Source organism: Crotalus tigris, unplaced genomic scaffold (assembly GCF_016545835.1).
Source record: "Crotalus tigris isolate CLP2741 ecotype Arizona unplaced genomic scaffold, ASM1654583v1 scf7180000020074.1721668, whole genome shotgun sequence".
Lineage (NCBI taxonomy): Eukaryota > Metazoa > Chordata > Lepidosauria > Squamata > Viperidae > Crotalus > Crotalus tigris.
This window is the reverse complement of record NW_024097846.1, coordinates 638832-655804: the sequence shown is the minus strand read 5'-3', so window position 1 is coordinate 655804 and position 16973 is coordinate 638832. Positions and strand designations below refer to the sequence as shown.

Genomic DNA, 16973 nt, shown 5'->3' with positions numbered 1-16973 from the left:
AAATGAGGACTCAGATTGTTAGGGACAATATGCTGACTCTGTAAACTGCTCAGAGAGGGCTGTAAAGCACTGAGAAGCTGTATATATGTCTAAGTACTATTGCTATTGCTATAGAGCTCCAGGTATATTCCTTGCCATTCTACAAGAGACATGATGGGAAAAAAATAAGAATTTTCTTTAAAAATTCCACCTTCATATTTTTCCAGTTCTTTTTTCAGGCAAGAGGAACCAAAGCATCTTCCCAGCAACCTCTTCCTCTTCCTCCTGTATATGCAAATGAGCATTTGCACATAGGGGAGGTTAACAAAACCTCACTCTGATTAAATGTATGAGAATGACTCAAGATTTGACTGCAATCAAAACTCTGAATGAAACTTTCCATAATTGCAATTCAGAGAGATTCCAATTCCAGTTCAAGTTACTTGAATTTGACAAAATGCAGAGAGGTTCCTAGGCTAAAATAGGGAGGACTGAACTGCCTGAAGCTACTTCAATCTTATTTTTGGGGAAATTAGGATGAAAATATCACACGCATCTGCTTTTTCTCAGAGCAAAACTAAAGTCAACTCTTGGGACCAATTCGAATGTAATCCATGGGTCTTTATAGAAAGAAAAACAGAAAACAGACAGAAATCAAAAACTTTTTCTCCCCAAACCCCACCTTGACTTCTCAGCTATTATCTCAGACAACAAATCAACCAAATGATTTTCCATTCTTCAATACTTGTAGAGAGGGAACAAGTCTTCTCCTAACACCCCATCTTGACTACTGTAGCTCCATGCAAATCAGCTTAATTCAGTTCACATGGAAGATCAGAGATTCAAAAAATGCTGTGTTTTCATTTAAATTTGCAATAAAAGATTCCAGGGCAAACCTGTTCAGTTTTAGCTTGCTATTCTTTCAGTTTCCAAAGACTGAAACTGCCCTACTGAAAATCTGATCTAAAAACAGGGGCATCCACAGGGAGTGGATGAAAAAAAACCCAAGACATTAGGCATAATTGAAGCCCCGTCTTTTCTTTTGCATTTGTAACGAACCCATTAAAAAGGGGCAAGGTTTTGATTTCACAGTTGTGGACAAAATATGTACTAATCAGTCTTGAGCCCATATGCAGAGTGCCAACAGCTAATTGGACAGAACAAGCAGGACCACTCTGACATCTGATCCACACAAACAAAAGGAAAGTGAAGACCTGTGGTGGCCACAACACAGAAGAAATCTAGATTCTACTAGTCAATCCTTCCTCAGCTTCTCCACTTATGGAATTGAAATTGCAACATGCATAGCTTCTATAACAACCACAGCAGCATAGAAATCTGCAAAGCCACCCTTTGGTTTGCAAACTGCTTTGATGTGATGGTTCAATTACACCACTGAAGTTTTGTATTACAAAGTGCACCTCACATTTAGTCTGTTTTTTGGATCTTGACCCAAGTGTTCTGCGATGATCAGTTTCTACACTCTGGCTTTAGAATTTGAAGCCTAAAAAGATAGACTCAGAAGCTTAATGCACTAGATGTATTAGTCTTGGTTCCCCTGCAAGATAATAGAAACTGAAGGGAGGGGAAAAGGTGACAGAACAACGTAGATTTTCCTCTTTATTTCAGGATAATCACAAAATCTTGGGAAAAAAAAGTGATTGCACAATGCAACATTTTGAAATCTGTTAAAGTCGATAGTTCTTCTAAGTTTTAGCGCCTGTGTAGATGGCAGTAGATTATTAACACAAGCGCTTATCAACTCTTGAGTATGCTGCAATATCTCCTATCTTTGGGGAAGTATCAAGATATGTTTGAAACCTAAATGAGGTGGAATGTGGTCAGACACTATCATTTTTAATACATTAACTTCTCTAATAACAGAGGCTGCAAATCCAGCACTCAGTTTAATGGAATAATTATCTGCCAAAATAGGCCAATCGTTTGCTGATTTAGATAACCCACTGGATTAACTCCCAAAGAACTGAGCCAATGCCATTTGATAAAATTGAAAATGTTTTGTGCTCACTCACCCACAACTTATTGATGTGTTACTGACATTCTGATGGTGAGAGTTGTTAATCCAAACTATTGTGTTATTCATGCACACTTTGTTTGGGTCTTCCAGCTCTTGTTTTTCAATGTCATATTGAATAAATGTGTCTGTCATGATCCCAAAAACAATCAGCATGGCTGGCTGGGCTGCTCCATGAAGAATGGCACAGATACTTCCCAAAAGCATCATCAGTATCTCAGCCGAAGAAGCAAACCTGAACTATAAAGAATAAGAAGCAGGGTTTGTTCATCAGTAGTTTTCACATCATTTGCTTTTATATTACTAGTCCATTATTTTTATTAATGGCATAGCATTGCATTCTTTCATGTCCCTCTTCCTCTTCCTAACTTCAGCTAGTAACAGAGGACCTTCTCAATTAAATCCTCCAGCACAGATAACTGTAAAGATAATTCTCATTTAGTTACCACAACTGGGTCCAGCAACATGGTCATTAAGCAAAGTGGTTGTTAAGTGAAATCACAACTGTGCTTACAATCTTCAGATTTCTTTTGCTTTAGAGACCTGTGAAGATTGTAAATGTGAACATTGATTGCAAAGTTACTTTTTCATCACTGTTCTAACTGTGAAGAGTTGCTAAAGGAGGCAGTTGTTAAATGAGGACTACCGGTAGAATATCTAGGGAAGAAAAAAGGCTTGATTTTGTGTAGTGAAATGACCGGGACTTCACACTTGATTCTGAAAGCCACTTTCCAGGCTGAACTTCTGTTCAGCCATTTTGCATCTGGCTTCAGTCTGTAAACATTGAGCTTTCAGTAAGTGAACAACTGTTCCCTTCTCTTCCCCCACCCCCTTGATTTGATACCATAGTTCACAACTGATGATACAGGAATGCAGGTTAGATACACAGTCTTAACAGAATGTGCAGAATGTGCATACATGCATACACGTATCTTTCTGTTCAATTGTATCTGATTGTCAGAGATTGCCTGGACAAAATAATGAAAAGCAGGTATGCTATTACCAGCTGAAAGAATCCAATTCGAATGCCATCTTTTTTCTTGTGTGGTATCCTTCAAAGAAAGAAAAACATGGGGCATTATACATGTAGCTTCTCTCCTTCTAGTAGATCTTCCAGGACCTCCTTCAAACATCCCAAGATGGAAGACAGCATCTTCCTACTAGCAGATTTGCCTCACAGATGACCCCCTTCAAATCAATCCAGCAGATAAAATATTTCTAGGAGTTGGAGAAGCTCCCTGCTTTTTTGCTTCATATCTTATAGCCCACAGAAGATAGTTATATATATAGCAAAAGAAAAAAAAAGAAAAAAGAAAAAGAAAGAAGATTTCTTTCTCCCATATTTTGGTCGACAGGGTGCATCAAGAAACACTCAAGGTAAATCTCCTCCCCCTGTCTCTTCCCTCCCTGATACAGCTGACAAAGTGAGAAGGAGCCTGTGGCCTAGAGGTTAATACAGCTGCCTAACATGCACATAGCCCAGGCTCAAATCTCAGAAGGGTAAGTTTGGCTGAAGAGAGTTAAGAAACTCGAAATAGCTATCCCATTCTCCCTTAATTCTTTGTTAGCAATCCAAATTTTATAATATATAATATATAAAACATTTATTGTTTTAAATGTTGTTTTAACAATAAATAACTGGAGTATACTCTTCTCCTAGAAGCACGAAGCCGAAAGCACCAGCCTGAAGATGACGAATGAGACTTCGTCGAAACGTCGCCAAGACACTTCCAATTTTACTTGGGAGAAAACCCAAATAACCAAAGACCTACACACACACACACACACACACACACACATATGTAGGTCTTTGGTTGTTCGGGTTTTCTCCCGCGTAAAATTGGAAGTGTCTTGGTGACGTTTCGACGAAGTCCCATTCGTCATCTTCAGGCTGGTGTTTTCAGCTTCGTGCTTCGAGGAGCAATGTGTGGTCTTAGCTGTTTCTTCCTTTTAACTGCCAGTGGGGGTATGAACTGATTGGGTGGGAGCTTGGCTGTGTTCTGATTGGGTGGAGGTGTGTTCTGATTGGTTAGGGGCTTGGCTGTGCTCTGATTGGCTGGGGGTTGGCTGTGCTCTGATTGGCTGGGGGGTTGGCTGTGCTCTGATTGGCTGGGGGAGTGTTCTGTTTGGTTGTGCTCAGGTTAGTCTGAGTTGCAGGGGCGTTTAAGATTTTGGGCTGCCTTGCTATTTGTGGCTTTGGGTTTGCTTTTTGCATGGATGTGTGGTGGTGACATCCTGTGTGGTTTTTGTGAGTGTGTCTGGTATCATTTTTTGTGTTAGGGAGTCGTTTGTCAATAAGGGTGGGTTTCCAAATGGCTGGTAGGTGGGAGGTATCATCTCGCTTGTTCATGCTGTGTGGGCGTTTTTCTATCCCGATGGCTTCTCTGATTATTCTGTTATTAAAATGTTCACTTTTGGCAATGGTTCTGGTATTTTTAAAGTCAATTTCATGTCCTGTGGCTTTAAGGTGTTGGACCAGGGAAGATGTTGGTTCCTCTTTTTGACTGAGTTCTTATGTTCTTCAATGCGTGCACTTATTCTTCTGTTGGTTTGTCCGATGTATGTGGTGGGACAAGTGGTGCATGGGATTTCGTATACTCCTTGATTTTCTAATTCAATTTTATCTTTGGGGTTTCTAAGGATGGTGGATATTTTTCTGTTTGTGCAGAATGCTGTTTTGATGTTGTGTTTATGGAGGATCTTACTGATTCTGTCTGTGGTGCCTTTTATGTATGGGAGGAGGGCTTTGCCGTTTTCTTGTTCTTTGTCTTGGATTTTAGTGGGGGTTTCTTTTTGGATTAGGTTTGTAATCTTATTTCTTTGGAATCCATTGGATGTTAGTACATTGGTGAGAGTGTGTAGTTCGGTTTTTAGGTGTTGTTCGTCAGCTATGCGTTTTGTTCTGGAGATGAGTGTCTTGGGTACGGAGTTGATCTGTGCTGGGTGGTGGTGTGAGAGAGTGTGCAGATAGCGGTTTGTGTGTGTTTGCAAAAAGCAAACCCAAAGCCACACCGATGATGAGGCACAACCACAAACCAGAAGCCGGACCACAGCTGCATCATTAGCCACTTTAAACCCCTCCAATCCATACATGAAGCAAACTGACACCCTCCATGAAGATGAGGCACGACCACGAACGCGAAGCCAAAAAATAGCAAGGCAGCCCAAAATCTTAAACGCCCCTGCAACTCAGACTAACCTGAGCACAACCAAACAGAACACTCCCCCAGCCAATCAGAGCACAGCCAACCCCCCAGCCAATCAGAGCACAGTCAACCCCCCAGCCAATCAGAGCACAGCCAAGCCCCTAACCAATCAGAACACACCTCCACCCAATCAGAACACAGCCAAGCTCCCACCCAATCAGTTCATACCCCCACTGGCAGTTAAAAGGAAGAAACAGCTAAGACCACACATTGCTCCTCGAAGCACAAAGCTGAAAACACCAGCCAGAAGATGACGAATGGGACTTCGTCGAAACGTCGCCAAGACACTTCCAATTTTACGCGGGAGAAAACCCGAACAACCAAAGACCTACATACACACACCCGCGAAAACCTCAGAAAATATATATATAAAGTACAGCCTCACAAATGTTATAAGGTTAGATAGGAGGTGCTGTTTTTCTGTTGCAGTCCTGATGGAGGCCATTTCTGTTGTGAAATGGCTTTCCCATGAAGATGAGAGACCCTCTCTACTGCTTTTTAGGAAATTTTAAAGCCTGAACTGTTCCAGAGAGCTGTTCCCTGAGTTAAGACTGACATTGTTATCTTTAGTTTTATGTACTATCATGTGCTTATTGTATTATGTTGCACTGTGCACATTCTAAATCTATCTTTTTTTTGTAATCTGCTGAAAGTCATTTTGATTGCAGCAGCATCGAAATATGCTTCATAAATAAAATGCCTAAGCATCGTTGTACAGATTCAGTTTTCACAGGTGCCCAGATCTCATCAGTTAATTGATGGAACAATCAACCATTTGCAGCAATATATGAAAGTGTTACAAACACGCTTAGTCTGATATCTGTAACTTCTTAGAAGGAAGTACTTTGTTGATGCACGTTAAAAACAAAGGGGAATTTTGCTAATGGCTGCATAGGCTGGCAATTATGGGAGTTGCAGTATCAGATAATTGGGAAACAAACAACAGATTGGGGAAATCTGAAGAGATTAGTTTGTATTTTCTGAAAAGGTTGAATCAGTAGCTCACAACTGACATCACCAATTCATATCTTTTCATTCTTATTCAGCTTCCTTACTTTTAGAACTTTGCCCATATTAGCTGCTCCAGGGACTTATTGCCAACCCTAGTGATTGCCTTGCATTTGAGCAAATTTGAAAGAGCTAGATAAATACTAGAACTTTAGGAAGCATTAGTATAGCCTTGATTTCCAAATTGTGGGGAATAATTGTCCCACGTTATATCAAAAGTAGACAGTATCTAATATGCTAAATCTGGACTCCAGGTATTTTAAAAAAAACCTGAATACAGACTAGAACTGGGTCAGAAGAAGACAACGGAATAGGAATAGAAGACAAGTTCTAATAAGGATCTGGGGGAAAAAGTCTGAGGAGGGACATGATAGCACTCTTTGAGTTCTGGAAAACTATTTTATAGAAAAGGACACTGTGATTTTTCTGCAGGACTAGATTTTTAAGTTACAGGAGGACAGATTTTGTATATTGGAAGAAACTTCTTGATGATAAGAGCACTTTAGGAAATGAACAATTATTCAGAGGAGGGTACTCTTGTTTGCTCAAGCTATTGTTCTGGCTTTTGCACACGAAACCAATGATTGGACTCAGTGAGCTAACAAAGAGGTCTTCTGATTTTGATTTTGTAAGCCTCATCCTGAAGTAGATAAGGGAAATGATTGACGTACTGGTTACATAAGGACACACAGGCAACTGTTTCCAGGGAAAGAGGAAAATGTGGTAGATAATTAGTCCAAAGGCTATAATTCAAAAGATAAGAGTATTTTTTAAGAACTGGTTGATATTTTAAGCAGAAGCCAACCTGTTCAGGCATCTATATTGAGGACTATTTAATTTTTTTTTGCATTACCATATAAAAATGTTTTATTCTCTTGGTATTATTCCATCCTGCCTCCTCCCCCCAAAAAGCTTAATGGAATGAATGAAATCAACAAATGCACTACTAGACAAGAAGAACATTTATCTTACTTGTCTGCTTTTGCATTGTTCTTTGAAGAGGCTTCATTTTTCCCACCAAAACTCCTGCAAAAAGCAATACATTTTTATCACTGGGAGCAAGATTAACTGTCCAGTTCTGTTCAGAGTCCATCCCACCAATAATATTCTTCCAAATATAGTCTGCAGTTTTTTGTATGTGTTAGATTTCAATAAGAGTATTATCTTTAAGAGAACTATTTGAAAAGCCGTGAAATATAAAAACAAGGTGGGTTTTATTCAGAACAAGCTTTACATTTAATCAAAAGCTTGTTTCGGTATGTTTTTTTTCAAAAGAGAGTGGTATTCAGAACCAGGCTTAGCATACATGGCATGCTGATTATTGATGGAAGTTGAGCACAGTAGAAAAACCGGCAGGAGTGGGAAAGAAGTGAGGGGTTGTATAAATCTCTAAAAGGATACTTTGCTTTGGTGAAGTTTCAGTCAAAGCACCCCTTTAAAGCTGAGCAACAGGGCTCCTGCTTTTAAACAGCAGAGCAGAATAGCTGCTTCATTGGAGACAGTGGATTGAAGCAAGGACATACACATATAGAAGGGTATTTCTAGCTAACGGAAGTACTAGAATAGGCCATTTCTAGCTAAGGGAAGTACTAGAATAGGCCATTTCTAGCTAAGGGAAGTACTAGAATAGGCCCTTTGCATTCCACAAAATGCCTCACTGAATTCCTCACAAGGTGTGGAACCCAGTATGCTCAGAAGAGCCAAGAGTCCGGCAGAGAGAGCAAAATAGCTTAGAATAAAAATGTTGAGAGGTGAGCGTGCTCAGCAACCAGGGGATGTAATGAGGGGATAAGAAGGGAGGGGAGGCAGAGAAAATGAGCTGGGGAGTCCTAAGAAATAGCCAGAGTAGATGCCATCTGGAAGAACAGAAGCTCCACATCCAACATATTTTACAGGCCTCACTTCTAGAGGTCTGACTTACTTTGCTTTGCTGATGTCATTATCTGTTGAAAAAAAAAACACATGGGAGTTAATGTGAAAGTTAAATCTTTAGCAAGATATTTTTCTTCCTCCTACCAATTGCTATATCCATATATTTGCTTTTTCCTTTTTTCACTACATTGATGTTTTAATTACGCAATGCAATGCTTGATTAAGGATTCCGCTGACTTTGAGTTCATAACTTTTATAGAAATTCAAAATAGACCAAACTGAAACATCTTCAGTTTTGGTTCTGTTTCTCTAAACTGGTTCCTTATGCATGATGAAGAATAACAAAGATTTTAGTTTTGATCTTTGTCTTTTTAAGAGAAGTAGGAGGAAAACTACTTTTTCTTCCTCAAGTAGGAGGAAAACTATTTCTTGCTCAAGGAAAAAAAAACAGCCCAGTTGCCTTTTGAACAAGCACTTTTGAAATAGGAGGAAAACTAGTTTTCTACATTTAACTAATTCAAAAATCCTTGCCTGACACCTCCTCACACCCCTTATGCTTTCAGTTATCTTGCCATTACCTACTCAAACATCTAACTCTGCCCATTTTATAAAGCATTCATTTTAAATTTTAGATTTCCACTCTGCTTTTCTGCATTTTTTAAAAAAATAATCATGCTGACTTAACAGTGAGTAGAAAAAAATGAGAACATTAATACAGTTAAAATTGGAGTTGAAATTAAATGTTAAAATGCATTAACTATTAAAAGTTTGGTAGAAGAGATGTCTTTTTTCTATCTTCCTGGATATTGGGCCAAACACAGCTTCCCAGGGAGTGTGTCCTTCCACCTGAGAACTTCTCAGGAGAAGGCCCCTTCTAGTATAACAGGCAGGAAGGGTTTTGGCGGTAGAGATGAGAGTCCTCAAAAAGGCCTTTTCTGACTGCATGGGTGCGGTCAGCCTTTCTTCCTGCCGGTTTCAAGGGCTACTTTGGATCAAGTGGGTCAGCTACGAAGTTTCACCCTTTGGTCAGTCACCTTTACAGGGAGACTTTTGGTCCTATTGGACCCCCCCAGCTGGTAGAAATCGGGCTTGGGGAACGGAGCTTCATTCCCCTGCACCCGTGTTACCACAACATCATCAGAAACTCTCCCAAGGTAACCAAGCAGGTAGATAATGAATAGCTGGATTCCAACTCATTAAGAGCTTTAAAGATAATACTCGCACCTTTAAGGCTAGATGTTTGATAAAGATAATGGCACTTTTAAAAAAAATCAGTCATTATACTCCATGTCACTGAATATATTCTGCACAGCAATTAAATGGCTACTGCAATTTACATGTATACATTTATGTGAATATATGAAAATGTGCAAGACTTTGGATTTAAAGGGGAAAATATGCTTCAAAAGGCATGGACTTTTCATGCAAGACATGGAATTGCCCTTTTGGGAGAAGACACAACTTTAAAAAGCTACTGAGAGGTTTTTTTTTTAGGTTTTAGTAAAATTAGTGGATCAGTTTTTTATAATTAAAAAATGACCACATAATAAACCATGACCAAGTAATGATATGAACAAATTATGTTTACTAATTTAATCTATGAAGTCAAGAAGTATTCCAAGTACAAATGCTTACGTGACTCATTTGATTCAAAGGCCAAATTGTCTTCTCCAATTCTCTTAATACTGCATAAAGTAACTGGTTCAGGCATGATCCACTCCTTTCAATTCCTAAAAAAAATCCAATAAATTGTGATTCCACAAGCACGGAAAACAAACCTTCACCCTCAATTGTGATTCTGTTGTGGGCTAACATCAAACCATATAATGATCTTAATAATAATAATAATGTTGGAAGGGACCTTGGAGGTCATTTAGTCCAACCCCCTGTTCAGGCAGGAAACCCTATACCATTACAGATAAATGGCTGTCCAGTCTCTTCTTAAAAACTTCCCATTTTGGAGCATTCACTGCTTCTGGAGGCAGGTTGTTCCACTGGTTAATTGTTCTAACGGTCTGGAAGTTTCTCCTTGGTTCTAGGTTGCTTCTCTCCTTGTTCAGTTTCCATCCGTTGCTTCTTGTCCTGCCTTCAGGTGCTTTGGAGAATAGCTTGACTCCCTCTTCTTTGTGGCAACCCCTGAGATATTGGAACACTGCTATCATGTCACCCCTCGTCCTTCTCTTCATTAAACTAGACATACCCAATTCCAGCAACCATTCCTTATATATTTTAGCCTCCAGTCCCCTAATCATCTTTGTTGCTCTTCTCTATACTCTTTCTAGAGTCTCAACATCTTTTTTACATTGTGATAACAAAACTGTATGCAGTATTCCAAGTGTGGCCTTACCACATTGTAAAGTGGTATTGATACTTCACGTGACCTTGATTCTATCCCTCTGTTAATGCAGCCTAGCACTGTGTTGGCTTTTTTGGCAGCTGCAGCACACTGCTGGCTCATATTTAAGTGATTGTCCACTAGGACTCCGAGATCCCTCTCACAGTTGCTACTATTGAGCAAGGTACCCCCTATACTATACCTGTACATTTGGTTTTTCTTGCCTAAATGTAGAACTTTACTTTTTTCAGCGTGACTTTCATTTTGTTAGATAGCACCCAGTATTCCAGTTTGTTCAGATCCTCCTGTATCTTAAGCCTATCTTCTGGAGTGTTGGCTATTCCTGCCAGCTTGAGTAACCCTAATAGGTTTCTTACTGCCATGTCAGCCATTTATTTATTAAATAATAATTATTATTATTATTACAACTCCCACAAACCCTTGCTGTTTGTCATCATGACCAGGTTCATGGGAACTATAATTCAAAACATCTGGAACAGACCAAGTTACCTATCCCTGCCTTAATAGAATTGAACCAATAGTTCACCAACATATTGCTATAATATCCTATTTTTCCCTGCTATTTACTTTGTGTTAAGTCCTTCGCGAAATGGCAATGACACGAGAAGCAGTTGTAGTTCTCAGGAACCTCTTTATTTCTGTTCAGCATACTGGTTACAAGACGCCGAAAACGCCCAAATCTCCCTGCCCTTTTTATAGGCGATTCCCGGGCCAAACTGCAACATTTTGGCGCGCTTGCACTCGCGCATGCGCGCAAGTGCTGGCGACAGCCAGTCTGGTCCCGGGCAGCTTGCACCTGCCCGGGACCGTTGCAATGCCCCAAGCCTGCCTTCACAGGCTCAGGACATAACACTTTGTATTTTAGGACCGGCCTGTTTTATGCACAGTGGTAAGATTTACCCACAATACAAATGCCAGATGTTGTATTAAATCAACCCAACGCGACACAAGGGCTTTGTTAAACAGGTGAACTGACCATCTTTTTGTCCAAGGTGTTCCTATCAGCTCCATTCTATAGGTCACCCTGTCCTGATGCTGACGTTTTGTTTGTTTGTTTGTTTGTTTGTTTTTCTGTAAAACTGTTTTGGCAAGAGAAAGCACCTCTGTCTCTGAGAGCAGATGCTAATTAGAGTAAGACTCAATCCAAATTTAAAGACTGGTTTCCATTCTGTTTTTGCTGGTTCTCCTTTTTCTTTGAATAGAATAGAGCTGGAGGGGACCTTGGAGGTCTTCTAGTCCAATCCCTTGCTCAAGCAGGAGAACCTATACCATCTCAGACAAATGTCTGTCCAGTCTCTTCTTAAAAACCTCCAGTGATGGAGTGCCCACGATTTCTGAGGGCAAGCTGTTCCACTTTTTCAGCCAGTATTCCAGAGTCCCTCGACATGCTTGGTTTATTCAACTGCTGGATTATTCAGCTAGAAAGAAAAGTGGAGGCTTGTTCTTTATCCCATAAAATTGGCTTTCTAGAGGCTTAGCTTTTCAAAACAAGTGAAGGAATGCCTTGGAGACTGTCCAAAGCAGAGCTCTCAAAGCAGGCTGATCAAATTAATTCTTCAATTTCTGGAGTATGATTTGGAAAAACAGAGCACACTGGAATGATTTATGATTTCCAATGTGTGCAATTTCAAGGAAAACTGGAGATTGCAGTGTTTGGTGGGAGACACATTGTGCAAAGAGGAGTAAAACTCCCAGCATTCCAAGATAGTGCTCTTGAAATCTGGCTGCAAAAGAGCTGATTTCGTGACATGGGAAACTTTTTCAAGGTGGAAAACAAGAATAATTTGTGTCCCAAAGGCTTTCTGCTTATCCTCCCACTCTTAAAATGATGATACAGTTTCAATTGGAAACAAAATAATTTTATCCTCCCCTAACAGTCATCACCCTTCAAGAGAGAGTCATCACCCTTCAAGAGACGTTACCTACAGTTTCCATTTGGCAAGGAGAATATATCTTAGTATCCCAGTCATAGGACCTTAAGCCACTTCTCCTTTCTTTTAAAAAAAGTTTTTATAATTTTAAGTAGGCTCAATGGATATAATTTCTCTAGCAGATTATTGTTGAAAATATTGTCCCTCCTAACAGTGTTACACTGGAACTATTCTGGTCCTCTCTTTTGGTAATAGTGACTCAAATTTCACCCAAGATGGAGTAAAATCCCTAATTTGAGTCCAGCTGGAATAGTCTCAGGCCTCCCAAAATACTAATTTCTGTTTTTAAGCTACAGATTCTACAAGCATTTGTTCAGAAGGCTTCTACCTTATTTTCAATAATCCAATAAAGGATTATCGAATAATCCTTTGTATTCTTCATTTGACTAAGACATTCCTATGGCTTGGCTTTCCTACATATGTCCAGCCAGCCCTTCATTGCCCAATAGATACATTTACAATGTTTTTTATACAATGAAAAAACAGAGTATGGAACCAGAGTATGGAATTGACATAGAATGTCAGTTCCATACTGATTACCAAAAAGCTATATTATTGCAAAGTTATGTTATTTTTTTAACCCCCTCCTCTCCATTTTTGCCATTTCTATGTTATTTGAGTTTCTTTTTAATCATAGACTAGACTAGACTAGACTAGACTAGACTAGACTAGACTAGACTAGACTAGACTAGACTAGAATAGAATAGAATAGAATAGAATAGAATAGAATAGAATAGAATAGAATAGAACTGGAACTTGGAGGTCTTCTAATCCAGCCCCCTTCTCAAGCAGGAGAACTTATACCATTTCAGTCTCTTCTTAAAAACCTCCAGTGATGGAGCACCTATGATTTCTGAAGGCAAGCTGTTCCACTGGTTAATTGTCCTCACTGTTAGGAAGTTTCTCCTTAATTCCAGGTTGCTTCTCTCTTTGGTCAGTTTCCAACCATTGTTTCTTGCCCTGTCCTCTGGTGCTTTGGAGAATAGTTTGATGGCCTCTTCTTTGTTAGCAACCCCTCAAATACTGGAATACTGCTATCATGTCACCCCTGTTTCTTCTTTAGACTAGCCAAACCCAAGTCCTGCAGCCGTTTTAATCTCCAGGCCCTTGATCATTTTAGTTGCTCTTCTCTGAACTTTTTTCAAAGTCTCAACTTCTTTTTGTAGCATGGTGACCAAAATTGGTTGCAGTATTCCAGGTGTGGTCTCACTAGGGTTTTATAAAGCGGTACTAATACTTTGCGTGATCTTGATTCTATGCCTCTGTTTATGCAACCCAGGATTGTATTAGCTTTTTTGGCTACTGATGCACACTGCTAGCTCATAATCAAGTGATTGTCCACTAAGACTCCAGTCCTTTCAGAAATATACCAATTCCCCTTAAATGTTTAACACACAAATGAGTCCAATTGCTGATAACAAAACCTCAATCAGTTAGACAACAGAAGATAATGCAGTGCCCTCAATTTTTTCCAATGTGTTTCATGCTTTTTCTTCTTATTTTTTTAAACAGGTTTAAATGAGTCTTGCAAGAGACAACTCAAGAACTCAAAACGGCTTCTAAGAACTGGGAAAAGAATAATAGATGGAGGCCTTAGAATTGAAGATGCTTCCCTACAGGCCATCCTTGAATCCACACTTGTCTACCTGGAACCCTTTCTATTTCCATGATTTGCTACAGCTTATCCATGTAGAAACTGTGCAGTGAAATAAAGCAATATCACAGTGATTGGGTTGTACTTGCTCAGTCACAACATACCTGCTGGCTGAAAAGAAGATCTTGCTTAAATCCAAGTTTTATTTCTAAAGCCCCATTTTGACTATCTCTGGACAAAGGGAACCTAAGACAGAGAACAGTATTCAGATAGGAATGACTGGCATCTAGCAAATTGGGACATACATAAGCTGCCTCCATTGCTCAGCCTCTTACTGGATGCTGGCCTGGCAAGGGAACCAAAAGAAGTGTGCGATGCTGCCTAATACACCTCAGAAGGCATACATACTGACCTATGGTAACAACGTACACTAGCAACAATGTCAACTTTAAAAACAAACTAGAAGCTGTTTAAAAGAATGAACAAAAAGAGGGAAGGCTACAATGATGTCCACAGGAGAGACAAGGAAGTCAAATCGATGAAAATGGCATCATGGTATATTGATACACACCCTGCCTGTTTTCTAGATGCATCATGAAGTTTCATGCACACCCAGAAGTTGGTGGGGTTTGCAACAGAAAGGGATAGCCCTGTTTCAGTCACTCTGTCACAAATAGCAGGATTCTGTGGACGCTGCTGGAGGGATCTAGTGCATGAATGAGAGAAGGCTACATAATACAGTGGGGAAAGAACCCTGTGTTTAAAGCAAAATAAATGAATAGAGAAATATGTCGGGAAGGGAAGGCCATGGATGGGAGCCAAAACAAGCAAGTCAGTCCATCAGCACTGTTGATACATTAAAAAACAATAGATCAATCAAAGTTAATTGAGTCAACATAGCGTGACAGAGTGGCACAGCCAGTCAGGACAAGGGATCAGTAACACTGAAACAACATGTTGACTGATGTGAATGTATGCCTGACACATTCTCACATCTTATTCAAGACACTATGATTAGGGCAATGAATGGTGCTCTGATCTATCAAATCCTAAAGCCAATTCCCTTATTCCCACTCACCATCATGGCATTTAATGCAAGCGGTCTTCTTTTTATCATCATATTTTGGACACATTATGCAAAGACCTGCCTCTCTTTGCCAATCCGTAATGTTGCAAAAAGTAGATAGAAAGAAAGATGATGACCAACAGCAAGATAGTTGGATTTGAGTCCCACAACAATGGGTGTAATGTTGAAAGATCTGAAGGGCCAGGTTGATAAATTATTGTCCTGGACAAGTTCTGTCTGCATAATCTCTAAAAGTTGACACCAACCTCATAGCATGTAATAAATCCAACAGAGATATAAACCTCAGTATGTATAATGTATGAACTCAGAACAAGATAAGCAGTGGGAATGTTTTCACTGCATATGTGTGTATACACACACATACACACACACACACATACTTACATACATTGAATGTAAACATGACAAAAGAACCATTTAAATTGTCAAATAAATGTGCTTGATGCTTTGGTCTGAACTGTTATTCCTTGGGCTCTTGAAATTTATAATAACATAATAATAGAAATGCAGTATCCAAGACACTACATTGATTTCTTTAAAATATCTCACTGTGAAGATTATGACTTATTTTCCCTTTCAGGAATGAACATAAAAGGATGGGTTAGATGTGGGAAATAATGCAAGGGGATCTTCACCACCCAATCTGTCTTGTTTATTTATGTATTTATTCAATTTATATGGCTGCCCATCTCACAAAAGCAGTTCTGAGCAGTTAATTCAACATAACAATTCCAAATACAGAATAAACAACAATATAAAAATATAAAGTGGCAACTGATGATAAGAACCAATCAACAACAAATGGTAGCACATTAGAAGTTTAATTAACCTCTCAACCTCTCCATTTAATTCAGACCCTCACCCTTAAGCACATACATATATCTAAAATATCAAAAATCAGATCCTCAGTTTCCTACATCATATATAATTCTGTTTTAATATTGTCTAAAATGGAGAGGTCAATGGCTTTTCAATACAAAACTAAATATTGTAATTCCATTCTTATACCTTACTGTATGTTCCTGTATTAATCCAAACCCCAAAAAAATCATACTTTTTTTTTTTAAAGTTGAACTTTATACTATTAATGGAGCAAGCACCTTCAAATTACAGTAAGAGTATAAGAATCTGGTCACAATAATTTTAAAACAATTTCCTTCAGCTTGTTCAAGGTGTGCTATTTTTAACATTATTTTTCCCTAAATCTAAAATAGTAAAAAAAAAATACTCACCAAATGAGGTTTTGAAAAACAAAAAGAAATATGTATCAAATATTCCAATGCCTTCACATTAGCCAATAATGCATCTGTACATTTTCAATGCCCACCAACTTTTGCATAGCAACTTAGTGATCAGAAATTAAGCCTCCACGTTGTCCACAATTATTTACCTATAGGTCAGTAGCCGCAAAGTCCTCCAAGTTCATTGACATCCCATGTAGAAGTTTAACTTGACTGCTGCATCACATAGCTGATAGCCAATTAGGGATGGAGGTGGGGGCTATATAAGCAGGTGTATTGAAATGTTTATTCTCAAGCTGGGGAAGAAAAAAAATATGAATTTTCTACTGTTCTACTCCAGCAACTATTACATCACATTGCCTGCTAGGCTACTGCTCCACAATTGTAGGACAAAATAAAAATGAAGTTAGGAGGCTGACATTTATCTCAGTTTCCTCTTGTCCTCTGAAAATTAAAAGTAGTCCTCGACTTATATCAGTTCATTTAGTGACTGTTCAAAGTTACAACTGCACTGAAAAAAAGGGACTTATGACCATTTTTCACACTTGTGAAAGTTGCAGCATTGCCATGGTCACATGATCAACATTTAAATGCTTGGCAACTGACTCATATTTATGACAGTGGCAGCGTCCCCGGGGTCATGGGGTCACTTTTTGTGACCTTC

General features: G+C 39.1%; 1 protein-coding gene across 4 annotated transcripts in view; it reads right to left on the bottom strand.

The window, feature by feature from the left end:
• The window catches only part of ABCB11 (ATP binding cassette subfamily B member 11), an 84176-nt gene extending 67693 nt beyond the window's left edge, over positions 1-16483 (bottom strand). The window contains exons 1-7 of one of the 4 annotated variants that reach the window (XM_039365449.1): positions 16301-16449; positions 14146-14227; positions 9736-9830; positions 8150-8171; positions 7201-7254; positions 3018-3066; positions 2013-2254 (exon numbers count right to left, since the gene is read on the bottom strand). In XM_039365449.1, the coding sequence (XP_039221383.1) occupies positions 2013-2254; positions 3018-3066; positions 7201-7254; positions 8150-8171; positions 9736-9811 (443 nt within the window). In that variant the 5' untranslated portion in view covers positions 9812-9830; positions 14146-14227; positions 16301-16449. The other 3 variants (XM_039365450.1, XM_039365448.1, XM_039365451.1) reach the window with 3 other exon arrangements.
• Positions 16484-16973: the final 490 nt, after the last annotated feature.